This window comes from Leopardus geoffroyi, chromosome A2 (assembly GCF_018350155.1).
Source record: "Leopardus geoffroyi isolate Oge1 chromosome A2, O.geoffroyi_Oge1_pat1.0, whole genome shotgun sequence".
NCBI lineage: Eukaryota > Metazoa > Chordata > Mammalia > Carnivora > Felidae > Leopardus > Leopardus geoffroyi.
The window spans coordinates 36,270,937-36,297,352 of NC_059331.1; the positions used below are offsets into that span (position 1 = coordinate 36,270,937).

The following is a 26,416-nucleotide window of genomic DNA, read 5'->3' on the forward strand; positions in this document are numbered from 1 at the left end:
ACTCAGGAACTGTGAGATCATGACCTGAGCCGAAATTAGATGCTTTAACTGACTGAGCCACCCAAGTACCCCTGAATCTGTAACTTTTTAAGTACCTATAACTATGTATCTCATTATATGATTTTATAATGAAACAAACGTTGGTATGGAGCTAAAAAGAATAAATAAAAATTTAACCTAGTGACATGTAATCATAAAGCTTTTGACTAGAACACTGCCATCTAAGTGAAAAACACATAGTGCATGTTCCCACATTGAGACACTAAAACTAATTTTTCAATACTTACACTTAATTTTGTCTTAAGGCTTAATTTTTTAGGGAAGAAAAAGGCATTTTAAGGACAATATAAAAAGATTCCATTTCATTACATTATTATGTGAGAGCAAATTAAATCAGTAGCTATTTCTTGTGGTACCATAAAAGTTTTGTATTAGTAGTCCTGCTACACATTTAAAAATTATTCCAATGTACATTACTACGGACCTTACTATCCTTAATATACCTTAAAAATTTTCAGTGAGAAAAGTAGACAATATATGATTTTATTAATAAATAGTGTGAAAGCATCAGTGATAACTGTTTGAACATTAGATTCTTTTAAACATCCATATCTTGGCTTTAATATTGTGCATATTGGCCTCTATGGCACTACAAGTAAACATGAAAATAGTTCCCATTTCCATGCACAGGTATTCAGCTATAACACCATTTACAAATTATTATGGACACGGTAACCTTTGCAATAATTAATATTCATTTGGACAACCACAATTAAATGAATATTAAATCAAGCAAGAAGTAGGCTATGTTCAATATGCTCTAGATGTCAGGTTGTAATGTTTAATGTTATTTAAAACTTTATTTTCTAATTTTCTTTAAAGGGGTATCTTTTCTATATGTGGGTGCTCAAATGAAAACTGAGGAATGCGTTCTGTGACCATAATAACAGAAGTCACGCATCAGAGTGTTTGCCTCCTCCTCTAAAGAAATACATTTGCTCATTATTTCTCTCTCCAGATATCATTTGCCGTATTATTAATGAAAATGCTTACAAATACCAACCCCAAAATTCTGTCTTCAAGGTAAGTTAAAAATTTAAAAAAAGAGTGGTTCTTTATATAAAAAAGTCAAATTCTAGCAACACTAACGCTAAAAATGACATTAAATTTCTTAGCATACATGTAATATATAATATTTCCATCAGTTTTCTATTATGTGCAGATTTATTTTCCTTAAGAAGTAAAATGAAGTTTGAATAGTACAGTCTGTGGTGTGGTGACATCAGCAACTGCCAGTTCTTGCCCATCAACGAGTCCCAATTCTATAATAGAAAAAGTATAATTAACCCAAGCAAAAAAATCTCAACAGAAGCAAAACACACACACACACATACAAAGTACACATTTAAGGTCTAGATAAACATCAAAATCCAATTCTCTTTAATCAAGGTGATACTGTCTTTGATTTCTTTGAGTTTTTTAATATTCTACTGAAAGAACAATTCTATTATCATTTCTAAAGATATAATGAAATCATCATTTAAAGGCATTACCTAGAATAAGGATTCATTACTTTTACCAAGAGAAAAAAAGAAGAAAATGATTAGTAAATATATTCATTTAAAATAGCTTTCATTCATTTAAAATAAACCACTTGGGTGGTTCAGTTGGTTAAGCGACAGACTCTTGATTTAGTTTCAGGTCATCTCATAGTTCGTAAGTTTGAGCCCATTGGGCTCTGTGCTGACAGCACGGAGCCTGCTTCGGATTTTCTCTCTCCCTCTCTCTCTGTCCCTCCCCTGCTCATGTATTCTCTCTCTCTCAAAATAAATAAACATTTTCTTTTTTTAATCTTTAAAATACCTTTCAATGTCTTGGAGAGATTTGGCCTTGTTCGTTCTTCAATAGAAGTTACTGACTAGAAAACAAAATTATTTTAATGTAAAGCACATTAAGTGAAATTGAACTTGTAATATAATGAGAAAAAAGACTTGTAATAGAGTTTTGTGAAAAACAAAAAAACAAAACAAAACAAAAAAACAACCAAACACTGATTACCTGTAAGTAAAGTGTTCTATTTCTTCCCTCTAATGTAGCTGTGATGGCTGGAGATTTCATCTGCCTAAATTATGATAGGGAAAACAAAATAAAATTAAAAAATCAAAGATCACTTCTTAAAAAACAATTCTAGTTTTTAAAGTTTTAAAATCAGAAAAATTATTTCTACAATAAAACAAAAATCCAGAACACTTACAGAGATGCACTATTGGTTAAATAATCCAAAACCTCCTGCAATTTAGCAGATGGAGAAAACTGAATATTTTGAGGAAGCTGGCTACATGCTGGGCAGTTCTCCTACACACATAAAACACAATATATAACAGTGGCATACACACCAATAATAGTCTATAAATATGAAATGAAAATCAACTTGTTTTATAATCGTATTTCCTACAAATAAATTTTCATGCTTTAAAATCTGCTTTTCATAATAGACCTGTTTTCCTAAATTATTTTGCTACACAGTATTTATTTTGGGCTACACTGCAAAAGATATATAGTAAGTAGGTTTCTGGAAGTTAAAGAATACATAGGATGTGGGCAATTTCACTCATATTTCTAACCAGTAATTAATACGTACAAATCAAACTATGCATGATCAAACAAGTTTTCATTAGTGTAATAGTACTTACCTTTCTCTCTGCTTCAAATGTATATGTGTACAGTCCATCTACATCATTGAATACCAAGTAATTATTAAGAGGAATATATGCACTGTAATGAAAAAATGTTCATCTTTATACAATTGAGCCAAGTCAAAATACAGATTTACATACATATTAAAAAATGAAATCCATTACCTTGTGGCTATTTTAAAAACCTCAGTGGCACACACAGCTGAAGAGGGGAGAAAATAAAGGTGCCTCAACTCAATGAAAATTAGACATTTAAAATTACAAGTTTTTTAAAAAGTCAGTTATAAATCAGAACAGATAAACTTTTAAGGCTATTGATTAAAAAACAGATATAGATTTATACACACGCACACTCTTTAAAACGCTCAGAAAGTAACAAATTTTATATTTGTTTTGTATAATCCAAGTAAGAGAGTAGCATTGCATGTTTTCCTTCCTCTTCTTTAGATTAATGAGCAATCTGTTACACTGATTAAAAGGAAAGGTATATAGGGGGCCTGGGTGGCTCAGTCGGTTGAGTGTCCAGCTTCGGCTCAGGTCATGATCTCACAGCTGGTGAGTTCAAGCCCCGCGTCGGGCTCTGTGCTGACAGCTCAGAGCTTGGAGCCTGCTTCGGATTCTGTGTCTCCCTCTCTCTCTGCCCCTAACCCGCTCGCATTCTGTCTCTGTCTCTCTCAAAAATAAATTAACATTAAAAAATAATAATAAAATTAAAAAAAAAAAAGGAAAGGTATATAATGTCCCCTTACTACAGAGCACTTTATGACATAATTTAAAACAAAATATATACAGATCCAATAGCTTGTTCTTTTTTGCAGTTTTGTTACACCCTCCCCACCTAAGAAGATACCAAATTTCTAGAACACTAGTTTTCTGAAATCAAGTACCTGCAAAAATGTCAATTTAATGAATCAAAACTAAAGGAGAGAAAACAAAATTAAGTATGGCCATTTTCCCCTACCTGCAATGACTGCATTTGTAGAAGCTACTGCAGGAATGATTCGTTTTACAACTCCTGAAAAATATATTGATTAAAAGACGGTCATTTCTTCTAAAAAGTGTCTTAGACAATCTGATTATTAAATATCATTTTCCACAACTTGATTTTTCAGGCGTTCAAGTCAGAAAATAGACTTAAGTTTAACAATGAAATGATCTTCTTTCACATTCCCATCACTTTGTTGTATGTTCAGAATCTTAAACCAGTTACAGTATCAAAGAAAACTCTTTAATAAGCTTCAAATAAAAAAGAGACAATATAATACAGCTCACAATTAGAGTGTTTATTGTATTCCAGGTACAGTATGAAGATTAAGATACGACAGAATTTTCATAACATCCCTGTTAGTCTTATCACTCTGATTTTAAAGGTAAGGAAAATGAAGTTGAGACAAATATCCAAAACTATACATCTAATAAAGTGATAGGAGTGGCATATGAACCTATATCTGCTCCCAAGTGCATAATCTTAACTGCTACAGTTTACTATACTATCCTCAGTGAAGTGTGAATAAAGTATAAAGAACAATAGTTAACTAATTTTTTCTCATATAATAGTTTTAATGATTCCCCGAAACTTACAACAAACAGAAAAACTGCCCCTCATCGTCTCATTTCCCTCTATAATATGGACTATTCAAAATATTTAACTGTACTCTATTTCTATCTCATGTTTTGCATATCAGTATTCACAGATTAGGAATGAACAAAGCCCCACCCTCCACCATCTTTTTAAGTACAAAATGAATATTCCCTAACTATATCTGAATTGTTCATTTTGGAACACAAAAACTTCAGAAAAAAGTAGCCATATTATCTTGGGAGTTGAGGGAGAATTTAAAAATGTGTTCCCAGACTTTAGTTGCAGGCAGGTTTCAAAAACCTGAGAAAAAGGCCAAATAATCTAAGAAGACATGGAACAAAGACAGTGAAAAAGTTTGGAAACCTGTTTTAAAAAGTTAATTCTGGGGGCACCTGGGTGGCTCAATCAGTTAAGTGACCAACTCTTGGTTTCAGCGCAGGTCATGATCTCACAGTTTGTGAGACTGAGCCCCACATCAGGTTCTGTGCTGACAGTGTAAAGCCTGCTTGGGATCTGGTGTCTCCTCTCTCTCTGCCTCTCCCTGACTCACACGTTCTCCCCGTCACTCTCAAAATAAATAAACAGCTAAACTTAGGGTGCCTGGGTGGCTCAGCTAGTTAAGCGACTGACTCTTAGTTTCGATTCAGGTCATGATCTCATGGTTCATGAGTTCAAGCCCCACAGCAGGCTCTTTGCTGTGAGCGCAGAGCCTGCTTGGGGTTCTCTCTCTCCCCCTCTCTGCATCTCCTGTGCTGTTTCTCTCTCATTCAAAATAAATAAACTTTTAAAAAGAAATAAATTTAAAATTAATTAATTAATTTTTAAAAAGCTAACTCTGACTGTATGAATACATATAGTTTCAGAGAAGGGGAAGTAGGGAGGAACTAACTTCATGATGGTTAAACTAGAAGCTCTCCAGTGAACCACATACAGCAGGATGTACTGAAAGGAAGAACAGGTAGTCAGTCACAGTGAGGAATGTAAGACACATTGCCCAATAAGAGCCAAAATGATAAAGACTTCTCATCGCCCACTCCTCACTTCTTGTCCCCACCCCCTTTACTTCCAATTTTGATTCTGTACTTTGTCAAGGCTCTCAATCATCAGGCTCAAAAGCACACACCAAGCCTTGCTAAATATGGAAGGATGAAAGAGGCTGCATATTGAAATGAGTTTACAGTTCCTGATCGGGACAAAATTAAGTCATTTAATTCAAACTGTTGCCAAATGTGCACTATATGCCAGACACCATTCTACGCGAGTAGCAGTGAAAACATGTATTTGCTTTTACAGAGTTTCCTTCTGCTTTCATATACTGAAGAGCTTTATGAAGAAAGTAAAACAAGGTATATGGTAGAGTTGACAATGGTGGAAGAGGTCCACTAAAGTGGATGATCAGGGATGACCTCCTCAGGAAGGTGATAATGTGAGCTGAAATCTAAAGCATAAGAAAGATCTAGCTATGCAATGACCTGGGGAAAGAGCATTTTCATAAACAGTAAGGGCAAAGGCTCCAGGGCAAGGATGTATCAAAGTGTTAAGTATGAAATATTCTTTGCATAGGAAAACAAGGCTACCATTATTTCTGAGAAATTATATGAACATTGATAGTGAATGGCTCCGAAGTCATTATCAGTTGAATGATGGAGTAAACTGGTTAAGTTGGTACCTGAGGGATAAGCAGCCAACCTTAACGAGATCCAAAGAACATTCCTGGTATAAGAATGAGGAGTATTAAAAAAAAAAAAAGAAAAAAAAAAAAAGAAAAAAAAAAAAAGAATTAGGAGTATTAAAGCTCCAGGGTGGGAATGAGTTGGGTGTGTTCAAGAACACAAAGCAGGGACACCTGGGGGGCTCAGGTGAAGATCTCATGGTTCGTGGGTTCGAGCCCCATGTCAGGCTCTGTACTGATAGCTGAGAGCCAGGAGGCAGCTTCAGATTCTGTGTCTTCCTCTCTCTCTGACCCTCCCACCACATGTACTTTGTCTCTGCTTCTCAAAAATAAATAAATGTTAAAAAAAATTTTTTAAAAACAACACAAAGCAGGTTGGAATGGTTAGAGTAGGGGGAGTACAGGAAGCACTAAGGAGCATGTAAGAATAGAATTTTTAAATGACATTACCAGGACATCAGTAAATACAAGGAAATAATCACAGAAGAGAAACAGCAGATTTTCAAAAAGATGGCAAAGCCTTTTTTCTAGTGAACTAAGTGATGAACTTGGAACAAAATTCTGGAAGGATGAACTGTGAGTACCTACATTAGGAAGCATTGATCACTAGACTGAGCATTAAGATTGTTCACCGAGTTAGGTCATGTTGGACTCAGTTACTGTGACGAGTAACTAGGTAACCCAGGGAAACATGGAAGATAGTATATCCAGGATTCGGCAGAGCAGTTGGAAAGGTCTTTCATGACATCCTTGTGAATAACACAAAGAAATAACAAGTACTCAAGAAAGCCTGATCAAAAGAATGAGATAAACCTAAAAGGGCCTAACCAGAAGTATGATTCAAATGTCTGTTCTCAGCTACTTGAGCCTTGTTAAAAACAATTTTTTTTTAATTTACATCCAAGTCAGTTAGCATATAGCAGAATGATTTCAGTAGATTCCAGTGATGCATCCCCTACGTATAACACCCAGTGCTCATCCCAACAAGTGTCTTCCTTAATGTCCCCCCACCCACAACCCCTCCTGCAACCCTCAGTTTGTTCTCTGTATTTAAGAGTGTCTTATGTTTTGTCCCCCCTCCCTGTTATTTTTGCTTTCCTTCCCTTATGTTCATCTGTTTCGTATCTTAAAGTCCTCTTACGAGTGAAATCATATGATATTTGTCTTTCTCTAATTTCACTTAGCATAATACCCTCTACTTCCATCCACATTGCTGCAAATGGCAAGATTTCATTCTTTCTGATGCCGAGTAATACTCCATCGTATATATATGCCACATGTGCTTTATCCATTCATCTGTTGATGGACATTTGGGCTCTTTCCATACTTGGCTATTGTCAACAGTGATGCTATAAACATTGGGGTCCATGTGCCCCTTCGAAACATCACACGTGTATCCCTTGGATAAATACCTAGTAGCACAATTCATTGCTGGGTCGTAGGGTAGTTCTATTTTTAACTTTTTCAGGAAACTCCATACTGTTTTCCAGAGTGGCTGCACCAGTTTGCATTCCCACAGCAGTGCAAAAGAGATCCTCTTTCTCTGCATCCTTGCCAACATCTGTTGTCTGAGTTGTTAATCTGACCCATTCTGACAGGTGTGAGGTGGTATCTCATTGTGGTTTTGATTTGTATTTCCCTGATGATGGGTAATGTGGAGCATTTTTTCATGTGTCTTTTAGCCACCTGGATGTCTTAAGTCTTGTAAAAATTTTTAACTATTTGGAAAAGAGATAGAGCATGATTATCAAAACAACAGATGAAAAGATGCTGGAAAAAAAGAGACAACCTGGCAGGCATAAAAGCACATATAGAGAGGTAACAGCAGGTTTAAGAATAAACTTGTAAAGGGGTGCCTGGGTGGCTCAGTAGATTAAGCACCTGACTTCAGCTCAGGTCATGATCTCATGATTCGTGAGCTTGAGCTCCATGTCGGGCTCTGTGCTGACAGCTCAGAGCCTGGAGCCTACCTCAGATTCTGTGTCTCTCTCTCCCTATCTGCTCCTCCCCTGCTCATGCTCTGTCTCTCTTTCAAAAATAAATAAACATTAAGAAAATTTTTTAAAGAATAAACTTGTAAAGACTTATACTTGAGTATTAAGATACAAAACTACCACCCCAAAAAACTGCCAAACCTGTAGTAGGAAGATGGGGCTTAGCAACTCCATGTAGGAAAACTTTCAGATTTAAGTAGACAGTAACCTTAAAGAACCAGAAGTATACCATCAACATAAATAACAAGCAAAGAAATAACAAAAAACCCTGCTCTCCTCTAAGACTGCACCAATTATCACAAGTTTATTATAAGACCAAACCTAGAATGCTGCATTCTACCCTAGATAGTTAAGAGAAATATGGACAACTGGAACATGGTTAGAAAAAAACAACATGATGGGAACTTAACATCAGGCAACATGTCAAAGCTTTGAAGGAACTAGAAAGGCTGATGACAGTGATTTGCAGGCAATATGATAACTGTTGTCGGTATGTTAAAGGCTATTACTCAAAAGGGAACTGATTTATCTATGGTGTATGCTGGGGCAATACTCAGACCAAACTAAAGATGGAGATTTCTGCTCAATACACAAAATAATTGTCTTGACAGTCTTATCCAAATGTGAAATAGATGGTCCCAGGACGTGACACATTCCTCTTCAGTGAAAGATAAAATGAATGGTTCAAATTGGATGATGCAGGGTCTCTTCCAATTCCAGTAAGATTTTATTAAATTCCTCTAGCTAAGAAGTAGTATGGATTCTGTCAAACTCTGTTCCCTCCAACCAAATTTGGAACACCTGGAAACTATTATTTCCATGGTACTTTGAGCCGCAAATGGCTGGTACTATCTGAAATCATTTATCCATTATTTCCTTCAGAGCATTCCAACCCTTGAAAATGGGATCATCCCCAGGTTATAATTCATGACAATTCACTGACTTACCTTGAGTGAGTCTATAGGTAACACCCCTAATATTATATTGTGATGCTCTCTCGAGGGATTTTTGGAAAATCCACTGAATATGATCAGGATCATCTCCATCTAATGGAACTCCTTCTGTTAGGGGGGAAAAAAAAAGAAAGAAAAGAAAAGAAAAAGAGAAAATAAGCAGGAGAGGAAGACGGAAACATGTAAACTTAAATCAACTTGTTTTTAATGTAATTACACAAACGGATAATATAAACAAATATATATCTTACATAATTCTGGATTATGAAATTCAGTTTATTACCTCCAAAAGGCTGCTCCTTAGGCCACTGTAATATCCTTACATACTCAATACAGTGTTCTGGTAGCCTGGGCATAGATGCAATGGTACACATGGGAAAATTAACCTGAAAGCACAGTTTACCTTTTTTAGTGGATTTTAAACAATGAATTATTTTAAAATGTAACTTCTAATTAGGACTGCTCCCTAAAAGTAGATAGTAGGTTTTAATTCATCTTAGCTTTCCTCTTATAAAAACAAAACATTTTATACCACTAATAATTCTAAAACTAAAAGAGCATCTGAATCACCTGCCTTAGATTCATCTTCCTATAACAATAGGTTTGCCCTACATGTACAAAATTTAAGCTTTGTTAGATCATGAGAAGAAAAGTGCCAAATAATTTCTCAAATATGAGCACTTCATTATGTTTGCATATTTAAATATGACGGTATAAAACAAACCAAAACAAAAGCAAATTCACAGAGTTAAATCAATCCCAAGTAAACACTAATAAAATTCTTTCTTTTTGTTTTTTAACCTTTATTTTTAGTAGGCTCTACACCCAACATGGGGCTAGAACTCACGGCCCTGAGATCAAGAGTCACAGGCTCTGCTGACTGAGTCAGCCAGGTGCCCCTAAAATCATTTTTACTTTTAAATCAAAATTCTAACTGTTCCTTAAAGTGGGTATGTAGCTAAAAGAGGCCCATCTTTGGAAGGATCATTCTCATCCCTGGTATCTTTATTTCCCCAAAACAATCACAGGCAAAAACCAAAGAAAATACAGTATAGCTCTATCCCAACATATAACTTTAGAATTGGCCCTTGATCCCTACTCTCCAAAAGAAAAAATGAATACAAAGGAATTATGAAAAGAGAATAGTATCATACTGTGATATTTGGTTCCTATGTTTCCAGAAATAGACCACAATTTCTTATCTTTCTTCTTAGCATGATTTTTAAAATATGGTTACCTGTAATTAAAAATCCTAAATACTGAACTAGATTTAATAATTAATCCTAACTCTACCCCCAAGAGACTATAACACAAACGCAAATGCAGGTGCTTTTTTGATTACCTGTGGAGGATACAGTTCTAGTGTGCATTCAATACAAGCAGTCATTCCAGGCAGAATCACCCTGGCATTTCCTTTAAAACCTTCTGTCCCCCCATCTATCAAAGGGACAATGGAGCTTGGATCTAATACGCCATCTTCATAATTTAGAAGAGATATCTAGGAAAATTATTTGAAGGTAGGAGAGGGGAATAACAATTAAAAAAAAAATAACATGCTGTCAAGTAATTTCACAGGTCAATCACATTACTGAGTACTAGATTATCAAATCAAGGGATTATGATATTAGCAATTTATATTCTCACCTGAAAATTAATGACTGGTAATAAATAATGAAGCACAACTACTTGAGTGAAAATTAAAATGATTTTTCAAAAATATGATATGGTATTCTAATTTTTGGTATGTTAGAAGCAGCAGCAAGAACTTCCAAGAATCATAACAACACTAAAGTTTTTACCAGCATGCCATTTATCCATCTTCTGGCTATGATAGAGTCCAGTCCACATACAATTATATGAAATTCTATGGAAGAAAAAGCAAGTTTAGCTTTTAAAAATGCCATTGCACAAAAGAATTCACACTTTCTAAGAAACAAAAAAGCCCCACCTTTTATTACAACACAAACACACACAGCTCCTAATTCTTGAGTAATCTTTACTCAGGACAACAAATAAAAATGCAGCTAATGATATCAACTAAGAACTACAACAGTGGCATTCTCTGTTCAGTCAACCTTACTGAAAAGCAAACACCAAGAGATGAAAACAAATGAAGAAACAGCCCTCAAATAGCTAGCAACCTTCAAATAGATAGCAATAAAATACAGGAAGAATTTAGTGAGAATTTAATTTCAAGTGGACAACTTACGTCGATAGAAAGTGTCATTAAAATCTTGAATCTTGTTGAAATGTCTGGATATAAGTAAAGGAACTTAAGCTGTTAAGTTTTTAATTTATAAAGTGAATTTAACAATGCCAGAAGGAACAAATTATAAATGTATTTAACAAGACATAAGTCTTCAGTGTTCCAGGGAATGTAACAAAATGAACACAACCCTAATTCATAACAACACCTCTTTTCTAAACACTCCTCTCCTTAACTACTTAGTTCTCTCATCTCTGACCTCCCATATTATATTTATGTCTCTGTTATACTCTCTACTAGACTTCAGTTTTAATATCAAACCATACATCCTGGGAAAGCAGACTGTGTGCTTTAGTCCTAAGCACATCATTAGCCCTAAGCAAAGAGGCAATATGGATTTTAGTGAAGGAAACACGCATTACAGTTCCCATTGAGGCACACGATTACAAGACTTAGGACAAATGAACACCTTGTACACCTTGAATTTATACGAAGTTATATATCAAACATTTTCCATTAAAAATAGGAATTACTGCTGCGAAGCTAATTTTAAAAAACCAGGTTTCCAATAGCTTTTTCAGGTACTAATGTGATTTGTTATTTTGGGAGTAAGTGGGGCGGGGGGCGGGGAGGGAGGAACAAATCCTTGTTCTTCTCTCATTTAAGTCAGTTTTCCAACTCTCTCTCTTTTTTACCCTACAAAATTCTATCAGCAGTCTTTCCCTGTCTGGAGGCTGCAAAGAGAACCCCATTCAAAAATGGCTGTTGGTGTTAATCATAGTAGGTAGCATTTTAACAGCACACGTGTACAAAATATTTTAATTTTTCTAATGGAGCAATTTTCTATTTAATAATATATATTATACTTCTCTAAATTATAATAACCCATCATATATTTTTAAAAAGCAAAATGGAGAAAAACGGGACAATATAAATTATGTTTGTCCTAGATTTTTTATTCTGGACTATAAATAAAGCTATAATTCAATTCTAGCCCTCACCCATTCAGGCCTCTATTCCTTCTAAATGCTCGGCAAACAGGAGGCATAAACTGCAGCTAGCACAGGGAGGTCATAAGAGAACCAGAGCACACACTGGAAAAACAGCAATAGGGGGACCCAGGATCCACACTAAGAAATTCTATGCCCTAGATTTCTACAAAATACTCAAAGTTCACAGATCTAACAGTATGCATATTCTTCTTCATCCTTTTCCCTATAGGGGCCTGTATTTGCCTTTTTAAACTTTTTATTTTGAAATACTACAGATCCACAGAATGTTGCAAAGCTAGTACAAAGAGGTCCTGTGTTTTTCATCCAGCTTCCCCTAGTGGTTACCTCTTAGAGACTATAGCATAGTATCCAAACCAAAAACACGACATTGATAAAAATGAGTATGTACAGCTGTCATTCAAACACGTGTAGATTTGTGGAACCGCCACCATAAAGACATGTGACTATTCCATCAAGGCAACGTTCTACCTCCTGCTAACCCTTTAGAGTCACTCCAATCCGTGTCTAATCCCTGGCAATCAGGAATTTGTTCTTCATTTCTGTAGTTTTGTCATTTGAAGAATGTTACTTAAATGGAAACATACAATATATGAATGATGTTTTGAGATTGGCATGTTTCATTCATCATGTCTTTTTTTTTTTTTTTTTTGGAGAGAAGGTGCACATGAAGAGTGCAGGGGAGAGGCAGAGAGGGAGAGAGAGAATTCCAAGCAGGCTCTTTGCTGTCAGCACAGAGCCTGACACAGGGCTTGATCTCACAAACTGCGAGATCATGAGCTGAACTGAAATCAGGAGTTGATGCTCAACCAACTGAGCCTCCAGGTGCCCCTCAGCATACTGCCTTTGATATCCACCTAACTTGTTGCCATGTTTCCTTATTCCTTTTTATTGCTCAGTATTACTCCATGGCATGGTTATACCAGTATTAACAATTCACCTATTGACAGATGTTTGGATTGTTTCCAGTTTTTGGAGACTGCAGATAAAGATGCTATGAACATTCGAGAATAATTTTTATGTAGACCTAAGTATTTGTCTCTCTAGGGTAAATGCCAAGGAATGAAATTACTGAGTTATATGGAAAGTATATATTCACATTTTTAAGAAACAGCCTATTTTCCAGATGGCTATACCATTTTACATTTCCCGCCAGCAACGTATCTGTGATCCAATTTTTCTGTAGCTTTGCCAGGATTTGATTTTATTATTTTCTCCTTTAGCTATGTCAAGTATGTAGTAATATTTCATTGTGGTCATAATTTGGATTTCTCTTATAGCTAGCAATGATGAACATACTCTCATGTGCTTTTTGCACTATCTTCTTTAGTTAAATGTCCCTTCACATTTTTTGTCCATTTCCTAATTGCATTTTTTTTTTTACTGCTCAATTTTCAGAGTTCTTTATTTATTCTGGACAAGTCCTTTGTCAGATACCTACTTCATAATTATATCCCATTCTCATAATTACATCTCCTTTTCTAAACAGGGCCCTTCACAAAACAAAGTTTTAAAAAAAAAAAAAATTTTTTTTTTTCAACGTTTTTTTTTTGTTTATTTTTTTGGGGGACAGAGAGAGACAGAGCATGAACGGGGGAGGGGCAGAGAGAGAGGGAGACACAGAATCGGAAACAGGCTCCAGGCTCCGAGCCATCAGCCCAGAGCCTGACGCGGGGCTCGAACTCACGGACCGCGAGATCGTGACCTGGCTGAAGTCGGACGCTTAACCGACTGCGCCACCCAGGCGCCCCAAAAAAATTTTTTTTTAACGTTTATTTATTTTTGGGACAGAGAGAGACAGAGCATGAACGGGGGAGGGGCAGAGAAAGAGGGAGACACAGAATCGGAAGCAGGCTCCAGGCTCTGAGCCATCAGCCCAGAGCCTGATGCGGGGCTCGAACTCACGGACCGTGAGATCGTGACCTGAGCCAAAGTCGGATGCCCAACTGACTGAGCCACCCAGGCACCCCACAAAACAAAGTTTTTAATTTTGATATAGTTCAAATTTTTTTCTTTTATGGATCACACTTTTTTGATGTGGTCTAAGGCCTCTTCACCAAGTCCTACATCACAAAGATTTTCTCGTACACTGCCATCAAAGTTTTAGTTTTACATTGTATACTTAAACCTATGATGCATCTTGAGTTATTTTTTTTCAATTTTGAGGTTTGAGTTGAGATTCATTTTTTTGCATATGGTTATCAAAAGTCTCCACAATTTGTTGAAAAGATTATCCTTTCCTCCACTAAACTAGTTTTGCACTTTTGTCAAATACCAATTGGCCGTATTTGCCTCTGGCTATTACTGGTTTCTGTGTTCTACTAATGTGTGTCTCTCTGTGCTAACACCACAAAGTCTTGATTATTGTAGCTGTATTGAGTCTTGAAATGATACAGTGATTCCTCACACTGTATTCGTTCTCAAAATTGTTTTAAGTGTCCCGTCACCTGTGCATATACATTTTAGAATCTCGTCTGTATCAACGACGAAATCCAACAATACAGGATTTTGATAGAAATTGTATTAAACTTGTGTACATATGTAGGGTGACATGACACCCTTACTCTGTCAAATCACCCAATTCTTGAAAAAGGAACACCTTTCCTTTCATTTAGACCTTTGATTTCTTTCATCAGCATTTTGCAGTATTCAGCATATAAGTCACATACTTATTTTATTAGATTTATACCTAAGTATTTCTTCCTTTTTTTGAGTGGCTATAAATGGTATTCACTGTATTTTAAATTTCACTTTCTACATTTTCACTGCTAGTATAGAGAAACAGATTTGGGTTTTTTGTTTGTTTTGTATCCTGTGGCATTTCTCAAATAGCAAAGCTTACCTCCTAAATTTCTATAAAATACTGAACATTCCCCAAACCTACAGAACACTACTTTTTTAAAAGATATTTCTTCTAAGAATGAATTTACTCCGACACACCTTCCATTTGGTTAATAATACAGTGACTGTCGGGGCGCCTGCGTGGCTCAGTCGGTTGAGCGGCCGACTTCGGCTCAGGTCATGATCTCACGGTCCGTGAGTTCGAGCCCCGCGTCGGGGTCTGTGCTGACAGCTCGGAGCCTGGAGCCTGTTTCGGATTCCTTATCTCCCTCTCTCTCTGCCCCTCCCCTGTTCAAGCTCTGTCTCTCTCTGTCTCAAAAATAAATAAATGTTAAAAAAAAAAAAAATTAAAATAATACAGTGACTGTCTATTCAGCCTGCTACTCTAGGGAGACATAAACATTAACTATAGCCAGACAAGGACTTACAGTCTAGCAAAAGAGATACGTAATTCAAACTGAAATCAAGGGCAAAAATGCAAAATAAACAATGGTGCTGGCTGTGAAAGCTTAATTTAAAAATTAGGGCAAAAAATATTTATATAACCTTAAAGAAAAGATTGGAAGCAATATAAAACAAAACATCACCAGCAGATACCTCAGTAATAAACTTACTGCTGATTTTTTTTTTTTTTTTGCTTATCTGTATTCTCTATGTTAAACATCTCTTTTATAATAAAAAACAAATGCTTTTGAAAGTTAACTTTTTTGTCAAAAGGATACGGAACTACATTGCAATTAGGAACTCTGTCATTAAGAAATTCTGCAGCAACTTCAGCCTTAGGTCTTCCAACATCTTTAGGCCTACAGGAAAAATATTTAAATTATCATTCATCATATAAATCTAGATGATCTATATAATTTACTTTCAGACATAAAAAATATTCATGGTGAGTTTATTTAGAGGATATTTAGAAGGAATACTTTTATCGAAGTACTTTTGATGAGTGATTAGGCATTCAACACTTAACACCAAATGGCAACACTTGCTGATGTTCCAAATTGTATTTACAATACAACTGTAAAACTGTAAAATTCACAAGCACTGACAAGTCTAATCAAATATTTCTTAAATGAAAATAGAAAGTGTTTGTTTTTTATTTTTGTGTTTTCCATATAAAGCGTAACAATGGCATGTTTCCTGGCCACTTTTCACTCTGGCATTTCCTAATGTAAAATATTATCCCACACTCAGAGCATTCCAAATCTGCCCTGAACCCCAGAACCTCAAGGTGCTACTATGGAGGTGGTGGCTGAAATATACATGAGATTTATTTTGGGGATACAAGAACCTTCATTTATCCCCTTCTTCCCATGTGTGCTGATTAAACAGTAAATTTTATGTCGCATAAGAAGTCATATGCATGTGTTCGAAGAAGAGACAATGCCAAAGCCATTATCTAAAATTGTAAATATTGCCAACATTTTTAAGAAGCTAAAAACAGAAGACCTAAAAAGGTCACTCCTAGTTAAGAACCATAGCTATAGATAGAAAAGGACACAAAGAATTCTCTCTTCTAATCTCAGTACGAATGGTATTTTCCTTCTTACTACTTCCTTATTCTCCTCAAAGACATAAATCACTCCCTCACACATACATTGTAAGAGCTTCGTTACTACTTTTTCACAACATATTTTTCATTATACACAGAAATCTATCATACCCATTAGACTATGAACACCTGGAAGAAAGAGACCATATTCTTACATCTTTGTATTCCTTCATATACAAGCACAGAATACTTTAAAAATAAATGAAAATTTAAAAATCAATGTTCCTAATAAAAATTACTTTTTATTATTTACTTTTTAGAAGTCTAAATTTTTCATGTTTATTTATTTTTGAGAGAGAACACAAGTGGGGGAGGGACAGAGAAAGAGAGTGAGAGAAAAAGTCCTAAGCAGCCTCCATGCTGACCCCAATGCAGGGCTCAATCTCACAAACCCTAAGATCATGACCTGAGCCCAAATCAAGAGTCAGATGCTTAGCTGACTGAGCCACCCAGGTGCCCCTAAAATGGGAATTTTAAAGAAAAATAATTTAACAGGCCAATTTTTTCCTCTCCAATAAAGCAGTGTGCTTTTCTTGATTCAAAACTTCTAATAAGAGTTTTATTCTGACTTTGTCCTAGAACTAGACTGTACAAATCAAGGAACCTGATTTCAGTACTGTATTCAACTACTCTGGACAGAGCTCTTTAGATAAAAGGGATAAAGGAGACTTGATTCTTTAATGTTGTGGATTATATGCGCTTCCACAGTAGAACCCAAATAAAAAAAACTCCTAGACAGTTTCTGTAGAAACTGCTAATTTAACTTTCCAGAATTAGGGGATCAGATCGCTCCACCTAAAAACTGCCCTCTGAACAAAAAGGCTTTATACAGGTTATCAACTTTGCAGGACACCCTGGCCTAATTGCTTATTCTGGAAAACAATGACCTGCCCTGAGGGCTGCTCTGAGATTAAAGGAGGTAATATAAAGACTTTAGAAAGTGTTTACTACATCTTAAGTACTCAACAAATGTTAACTATCATTATGATTTTCAATCATTATTTTAGCTACAAACTAAAGGGCGTGGCCTATCATCATTAACCAATGAATTCAATGGGATCTTTCTTAGAGCATTCATGTACTAAGAATGTGTCACATGGGAAGGATCCACAAAGTTTTCTGTGAAGAAGGATAATTTCAAGGGCTAAATAAATAAACAAAAAGATAAGGCCTAAATGTTAAATGTAGAGTTCACATCGCAATTACAGCACTTCCTTAACTTGACTTTAACCCATCCCTCAATCTCTTTAATATCTTCCACAAAGAGAGAGGTTTTATGCCTATCCAAAAATTTAATTTTACCTTCTCTGCTAACCTAACCTTATATGGCATATCTACAACTATTTGAGCACTCTCTGCTAGTAATCTAATCCCTAGAAAGAAAAATAAAAAGTCCTTATCTCTCCATATGTATAATTTTTTTGATCAATGATACTTCTATCTAAGCTAGTCAAATCTCTAAATGCTACATAGTAAAACTGACTAATGAATCTTTCCTCAGGACTGCATATATGGCCTACTTCCAGTTTTTAAAGTCATTTCTAACAATCCATTTCTAGACGCTTTCTGTATTTCATGTTTGTCGAAGGTAATTATCCCTTTGTTCCTGGGTCTTCTCTCCTTAACTGTCCATTTTCTTTTTCTTTCTATTAACAAAGTTCCAACTCTGTCACAACATCATTGCCCCAGAGTCACCATACAACTCTTGGCTTATAAATCCCCACCAATGTATGTCATTAGGGCCTAATATTCCGGCTACTATTCTCTCATGAAATCAACAGGAGGAAAAAGGCTGCACTCCACGTCTTCAGAACACAATCACCTCCCGAATCACATAAACCATTTGGAAATCTCTTAAAAAAACACAACAAAATCATGTATTTGTTTACAAAACTAGTTTCACCAGAATGCTCAAATTTTCTTGCAAAATCTTACCTAAAAAGGGAGTGGTAGTTATTTTTTAAATAAAATGAGTGTTACCCTCTCATAGTTTTTAAAGATGATTAAACTGTAATGTACTCAAGTTCAAGTGATTATCAGCATTTTAAACTAAGATCTTAAAACTTACCTAAATAAAAACTGCCTATTTAGATTGGAAACATCTATAGTGTCCATGTCTATAACATGAATCTGTCTAAAACCAGACAATGCCTGTGGGAATAAAAAAAATCCAATTAAGCAGAAGTTTCCTCACATTTGAAAATTTAAGATTTGTTTTCATGTAGTTCTAAATTTATAAATGCTCAATAATAAATTCTACATAATTGTATTCAGTGGTTAAAGAGTCTTACAAGGTACATAAAACTCAGAGTTCTTGTAAAGGTCAAAAATGTGTAACTACTCAACTTTAAATAGTCTACAACCAAAAGAGAACAACTCGACATTTCTGCAGCGGTTTTATAATCCCGTAAACACATTTGTAAAGTTTGTTGCTTTGCTGCTGTTGCCAGCTATTTTAATTTTACTAGTCTTACTAATTAACTGAATTTGCTGTTCTTTTTCAGAATATTGTTAATATTCCTACAAGCTTTATCTTAGTTTACATAACATTAAGTATGTCGTGCTTCAGAAATAACTATTACATAGTTATATATTACCAACACACATACGTACACAGCACATGTAAAAGGAGTGTCCTTAAAGTATTGAGTCAAGAACAAGCAATCAAAAAAGCTAAGGAAAAGCAACAAATGGTTGCATTTCAATAAGGCCACATATTCTAACAGTACAACCACTGCTCAAATTTATCAGCAGAAGCAACAGAACGAAAAAACCAAGTCTCAATAATTAATCATGCTTTTCTGGTCTTGGTCAGTGAAACAGATTAAATCAGGTGTCAATAATTCTCCTACTTTTGGGCCCCTTCTGAGATAGCAAGATGTCCTCCAGGGCTGTCCATACTTGCTTTCTCATATTCCTGTCTCACACTTATACTAAACAAGCTTTCACTACCACCACTTCGCAGAAAACTGCCCTTGTCAAGGTAACCAGTGACTCCTATGTCGCTACCTCCAATGACAATTTTCAGTCTCTCTAATCGTACCCACCTGAGATATGTGACAGGGTATGGACCAATTCCTCCTCTTTAAAATACGTTCTCCACTTGGTTGCTACACTCATGAGAAATTTGAACACTAAAAACTGGTTTCCAGTTCATCTCACTCAGGAGCTTTCCCCCTACTTTACTGGCCAGAAGGTGGAGTGCCCTTGTGCTTACTTCTCGTTAGTGCCTGTGATACCAGGCAGTTTTGGAAGATAAAGCATCATCTGACAGACCTGTCAAACTTAACAGTTTCCAAAACCAAACTCATTCATCCTTGCTCACCAACACCACTAAATCTATTCTTTTCCTAGTGTCTTCCATTTCAGTGAATGCAAACTCCATCCTCCCAGTTGCTCAGGAGAAAAAGCTTTTCATATCACCCTTCACTCTCCTTTACTCATGTCCCCAAACTAATCCACTAGCAAACCCTGTTGACTCCAATCTCAAAACATATTCATCATCCTGACCACCTCTTACCACTTCCAATGCTACCATCTTGTTCCAGGTCATTGTCATCTCTTGCCTAGGTGACTCCAACAACCTTCTAACCAGCCTCTCAGCTTCCTGCTCTGTTCTTCCTTGAGCTTTTTTCTCTGTATATCAGACACAGTGAACCAGGTTAAAAGTCAGATCAAGTCAACTCATCTGCTTAAATCCATCCAATGACTTCCTGACGCATAGTAAGAGGCAAAGTTCTTACAGTAGCCTGTAAAGCCTTTTGTAATATTCACTCTGAGCTCCTCCACCTCCCACTACCTCTCTGATACCCTGTGGGAAAATGCTCCCCCTTTTCCACTTCTGATTTAGCTATAATGACCTCCTGGCTGTCCTAAAAGTAACGGTCATGCTCCCACTTGACAGATTTTGCACCAAATGTTCTCTCTGCCTAAAGAATTCTTGCTCATCCCTTTGCTCAAATAACACCTTTTTGTAAACCACTTCCATTCTCACCAGGCTATCTACCAAGCTATCAATCTTGCATTCCTCCTTTCCCCACAGCTTTTATTACCATCTGATATATTATGTATTTTACTTGTCTTTTTCCTTCCACTAAAACATAGGCCCCACAAATACAAACACCCGTCAGTACTATTCAAGGCTGTATCTTTAGCTTCCAAAATGATGCCTGGCATATGAGGGTGAAGAGGTTAAATAACTATTGATCAATCATTAATATTAATGTCATAGCCTTTTTTTTAGAATGAGTCTTTAGGGGGCTTATAGTCAATTCAAAAAACCATGTATACCTCTTAGGTATTTATGTCTGAAATAAGCAAAGTAACAAGTGGTAATCGAAAAGCTTTAGTTTTCTTCTATTAAGAGGTTATTACAACAATAAATAACAAGGCATCAAAGTTGTTTGGTGACTTCCTTAGATCTAATCTCCAATTAATTTACATTTAAAATTACCATATATCACATTTGCAGGTAATAGCTTCATTAGAGAAAAAGTTAAGCATTAGGAGATTTTTGCATACAATGCCTACCAAAACCACTACCCATCCTCAATAAATCCTTCCTTTCTAGAACTCCTTGGCACTGCAATAGGGTTTTTATGTTTAAGAAAGTACTATCATTTTGGCACCACTTCACATAGTATATCATACACAATGCTATTTATTTTGTGTACGACTTATACCTCCAATGAAATTTCAAATTCATTAGGGACATAGACCATGATGACCCACAATCCCTTCAGAACTGAGCACAGGAGCAAGTACCATGAAGCGCATTAAGTTTCTGCAGTTCCACTAGGAGTGACATTAGTGTTTTCTTAGCAAAATGTATGTGGCTGTTTACATTTAAACTGTAGCTCCAAGACCAACTTTTTAAGTCCTTCATCTGGCCAGTGAGTGTGACTTTACTCATTGTCTAAGAGTTTGTTCTATCACTTCCAATTTTCGACACACCAATGAACACCTGACACACAACACCTTTAAATCAATTCTTCCCCTCACCATTTTTGTTAAATAAGCCAATAAGGCCTTATAAAAAGCTACTTTGTGGTTATTAAAAGTCAACAAAACTCTTAAGTCACATATTATGGATTTCAAACCAGTATACAGAAATAGCTTCACTACAGAGTACCCTCTTTTAAGATGATACTGTGGAAACAAATTGACAAAAAAAAAAAAAAAAAAAAGGCTTAGCTCTCTGAAACGTCATGAGTTTACTATCTTATGGCCATCACAAATTACTGTTTGATTAAGTCCTGTAATGACCTAATGGCTCAGTGAAAAGCACACTTGACTAAGATTTAATGACCTGGATTAGGTTCCAAGCACATCACTATTCTTCAGAAAAACTTGGGCAAGTCATTTAACATCTCTGAACCTCAGTGTCTCCCTATATGTAAAATGGGACAATATCCTATCCACCTAACTGGGTTATTTTGAGGAACACAAGAAATAATTCTTTGAAATTACATGTTAAAATAGGAATTACCAGTTTTGTTATTTACTTCACTGAAATTAATGACTGCTATGCAAGAGGAAGCACAAAGATTTGTTTAATAAAGACCAGAGAAGAAAACAGAAGAATTTCTATCAATGACTTTACAGTTGAAAACTTTAGACTGTAAAAAGTTCCACAGTTATATCATCATTTTAATTACTATCTCTAATCTGACCTGCTAAATTTATCTAACAAAGTCTCAGGACAAAAGATTAACAATCATAATAAAGAAATTTTCTAGTAATAGAACAGAAAAAGAAAAAGGACTAATTATCACAAGGAGGAAAAAAATACATTATATATATGTACATATATACATACATATATGTATAAATTACCAGATTTTTCAGGAGCTCACATCCTAAGCCGCCAGCTCCAATGACTAGAACTTTACATGTATCTAACAAAAACTGGAGAGACTGTAAAGAATGAAAAGGCATTATTAAAATCTGGTTGATAATAACTGTAAGTACCATCAATAAAGCAATCGCCATAAAAGTTTCTAATGTTTCCGTGAAAAAAGCAATTGAAGATAAAGAGCAGACTTTGTATTCAATGAATTATTTTAAATTTATGAACAAGGTAGAACCAGAAATTCTATAATCCCAATGATTTCAGCGGGTTTCAATTTTAGTGTTTTTAAATTCATTTTCATTTTATGAAATTAAAAGTTCATGTCCAACAAGAAAAACTACTATACCTAGTTAATTAAGACTCATCTTTTTTTTTTTTTTTTTTAACTCTGAAAGGGGATGGAAAACAGCAAATTTACTTATTTAACTGACTTCCTAAGAAGAGAAAAGTTTGTAAAAACTTTAACAGAGGATCAAGCACAGCACAAGGTGTTTAAAGGTCTTAAAAAGGTAAGAACAACAATAATGGTATTTATAAAACAAGAGAAAACAGAAAGAAAAAAATGGATTAAAACTCTTAGAGAACTGTACATCAGCAGAAATACAATTTAAAACAATCATTTAACACCAGTATCTTAAATTATCAGGCAAAAAAATAAATAAAAGGTAGATTATCCAAAGAAATTCAAAATACTTGCAATTCTGTCCAAGATGAAAGGAGAGAAAATTTATACTGAAACCCAAGAGTCTGTACCTTAATTTTAGGAATAGCATAATATTTCTATTTCAACAACATCTCTTTATAAACACAAAGGACATAAAAACTAACTATAAGGAAGATATTCTCTACCTTGTAGTAAAAAATAAGTTGTATCTAATTGAACACTTGCCTTAAGTTAAACACTCCCAGTCCAAAACTCTATTCCTCTATTATAGAGCAGTCATAATTTTTAACATGCAATTATACTCAATTCTAAGATGCGCATTTCAACTAAATTCCAAAATTTAAGCAAGTACATGTATATCTCTATCAAATTTAATTCCTCAGAGTAGGGCTAAAATGGGCAATGTGTCTCAGAAGTCATTTTAAACTGTAATTTTAAGTGAAGTATAACTTAGAATCTTAATTCAGATTATAAAGTTATTTTATTCTTGAGAATTCTCAACACATTACATGAGAAATGTGAAAACTACTAAATATTTGTCATTCAAATAAAATCAGTTGCAAATATTCAATTTAGTATTTCAAGATAACTTACACAATTGTATTAGTATTTTTTTATTAAAGAGCAAATTAGAAAGAAAGCATTTTATTATTTTTGAAACATAAAACTATTAGAGGAGTTATTTAAAAATAAACGTTTCTCACTTCAGTGCTCGGTTCGAAATCGGGGTGTGTGAAGGGTCCAGATCGCTCGAGGAACTTCTTTACATGGTTCCAGCGACCTTCCCAGTCTCCAGTGTCCCCACACCCACCATCAACAGCCATTCTGCACAGAACACAGTAAATTCAGCTGCAAAGATCAGTAGGAAAAAGCCACACCTACAACTATTATGGTTTCCCCAAATGAAAAAGTAACCACACCAGACCTGCTCAAATAAAAAGGGAAGTATCAGTATGATTAGGCTTATGCTTTTAAATTTTCCCTTGGCTATTATATAGTTTATTTCAAGTTAGGAACAGCACGTTTGACGAAATGTATCATTCTACGTGCTTCTGGGATCCTAAAGCAAACCAAGATCAAATTTGGGATTTTGGTCAATTGGTGAGAAATGGGCTTTTCTACATTTGGAAGTTATAAAAGATTACTGCAAACCCCTCAAGTCTGTTCCATCAACACACTTATACCAGGAAAATGAAAAACAAAAAACAAAAAAACTCCACTTTCAGATGTGTGATGCTCCAAATCTAATGTAATTCATGTGTCATTTCCAAGTTTGAAAGATGTGATTTAATGATTATTTCTGATGAGAGGAACTGTTACACATTTTTCTCTGAAAGAGGTCCCAATTTTCAAGAAAGAATCTCTTAACTATGAGGTGTTGTTTCCACTCAACACAAAAAAAGTTTGGGGTTACAACTACACTACAGATATGCATTACTATCTAAAAACTTTTTAGAACACAACTGAGTAGAGAGGGACTCCTCTAACAAAATACAAAATGTGTTTCCTATTCTATGCAAGATACATGTTTGGTTTTGATTATTTTTAATTTTCAAATTTCCTATAAACCCACAGTTGCTACCTTCAAATGTATCAGTAATACCCAATTTTTACGAAGGGACAAATAAGTACTGCCTAACAATAAAGCCCACAGGTTTTGATGTCACAGCTCAGCTGGGTCTGGTTCCACAACATTGTGACCTTCAGCAGATTACCTAACAACCATAAACCTCATGTGTAGGTGGTAGCTACATCTTAAGGTCAGAACGAGGATAAAGAGATAATCCACATATAGGATTTAGTAAAATGCATGGCATATAGTAAGCATTCAAATCTTAACTGTCATTTTAAACAAAAGTGGAAAGGAAAAGAAACATGGGAAGGAATGTGAAATTAAGCTGGATATTCCAGTCCTCTTGCAATTGCAATTGCAATTAAACTCTCCGAAGGAGATTCGTAGAGACTCTAAAGCACTGCTACCGGGAACTGGCACAGAAATTACTAACTCACCACACCCACTGCAAGAGTACGTTCCTCCCCTCCCGTGTAGGGAGATGCAACATTAAGTGGTGTGGGCCAGGGTGGAAAACATTTTGTTTAAATCTGTCTCATCAGCACAGAATTAAGTATCTGATAAAAACTTATCAGGGGAAAATAAGCTCTTTGGAATCAACACTCTCCTTTTAGAACCAATTATTCTGCAAAAATGATTGAAGTGCTTACTGCAATACCTTATGCAGAAAGTTCTCATAAAAAGTTTGCAATTAATACTACTGTCTCAGTATTTACGAAAGGCCAAACAGGCCTACGGTCCTTTTCACGTGTTTAAGAAAGATTCCCTTTTCACAAGGTCACGCCTCTGACAATTGGGGTGGAGGAGGGGTTGGGGCTCAAGGGTCCTTCCGCAAGACTTTTGGTCAAGTACCACCCCGGCGGGCCGGTGCAGGACCTGCTGCGGTAGACCCCGGGCCCGGCGCCCGCCCGAGACTGAGACGAGGAGCGGCCCGCCAGGCCCCTGGGGCTGCGGGACGGGGGTCAGGGGATGAGGCCGCGCGGCCTGCGCTCCGGGTGCCCCCCTCCCAGCCCCCCGGGCCCGCTGCGGCTGGTCCCCTAGGCCTGGGGTCGGGGGAGGCGGGGGTCCCCGGAGAGGGCCCCGGCCTCCCGGCAGCACTAACTTCTCAGCCAGCAGCTCCTCTATTCTCCTTCTTTTCTTCTCCCTAAAAGAAAGAGAGAATAAAAGAAGGGTCAGCATCACGCTACACATTGGGCGCCGCGAGGGGATGGGGGGGCGAGGGGACGGGGCGGGGGGCTGGGGGGGACCCCGGGTGGCGGCGGTTACCGCCCACCGCCGCGCTCTCTCACAACCCAGCCCGGCCCGGCACGCCTGCTGAGCCCGAGTACTTACGGCTCCTCGCCATCCGCCATATTGTTCTCCGCCTCTTCCCAGGTGCCCCCACGGCGGGCGGGGCGGAGGGGCGGGACGACGCGAAGGGGCGGGGTCAACGGGGTCGAGAGAAATGGGGCGGAAAGGGGCACTGGGGCGGGGCCAGAGGAAGGGGTGGGGCTGACTGCGCGGAGGCTACGATGGGTTTTAAAGCCTTTTCTTGTAATTATAATCTTGATTAACTACACTTAATTACATAAATCTTACCCAGTGTGTAATGTTATGCTGAGTAAAAATATACATATAATACATTATATGTGTGTACAATTTATGTTGATAAACAATTATATAAAATGGTATATTCTATGAAAAAACTCTTTGAAAGAGCCATCTTCATACACCTGACCTTTTCTCTGACGCAAAGCAAAGGAGTTATTTTCACTTTTTACTTTTCAGGAAACATTTTTGCATAAGGGTACTCACTGTAAGAATAAAACGTATCTAAATCGGT

At 36.3% G+C, this 26,416-nt stretch overlaps 1 protein-coding gene across 4 annotated transcripts; it reads right to left on the reverse strand.

Moving 5' to 3' along the window:
- Positions 1 to 527: 527 nt before the first annotated feature.
- Positions 528 to 26,020, reverse strand: UBA3 (ubiquitin like modifier activating enzyme 3). Of its 4 annotated transcripts, XM_045493488.1 has the most exons (18): positions 25,927 to 26,013; positions 25,697 to 25,738; positions 23,726 to 23,846; positions 22,342 to 22,422; positions 18,575 to 18,657; positions 15,677 to 15,757; positions 11,107 to 11,150; positions 10,697 to 10,761; positions 10,240 to 10,395; positions 9,181 to 9,283; positions 8,892 to 9,005; positions 3,658 to 3,711; positions 2,862 to 2,898; positions 2,694 to 2,775; positions 2,255 to 2,355; positions 2,059 to 2,122; positions 1,864 to 1,918; positions 528 to 1,322 (listed from the first exon to the last, which is right to left on the reverse strand). In XM_045493488.1, the coding sequence occupies exons 1-18, from the start codon at positions 25,944 to 25,946 to the stop codon at positions 1,234 to 1,236; spliced, it is 1,392 nt and encodes a 463-aa protein (XP_045349444.1). In that variant the 5' UTR covers positions 25,947 to 26,013; the 3' UTR covers positions 528 to 1,233. The 4 variants fall into 4 exon arrangements, with proteins under 4 accessions (XP_045349444.1, XP_045349446.1, XP_045349447.1 ...); XM_045493490.1 differs by lacking the exon at positions 25,697 to 25,738 and having other exon boundaries at positions 25,927 to 26,020; XM_045493491.1 differs by lacking the exon at positions 22,342 to 22,422.
- Positions 26,021 to 26,416: the final 396 nt, after the last annotated feature.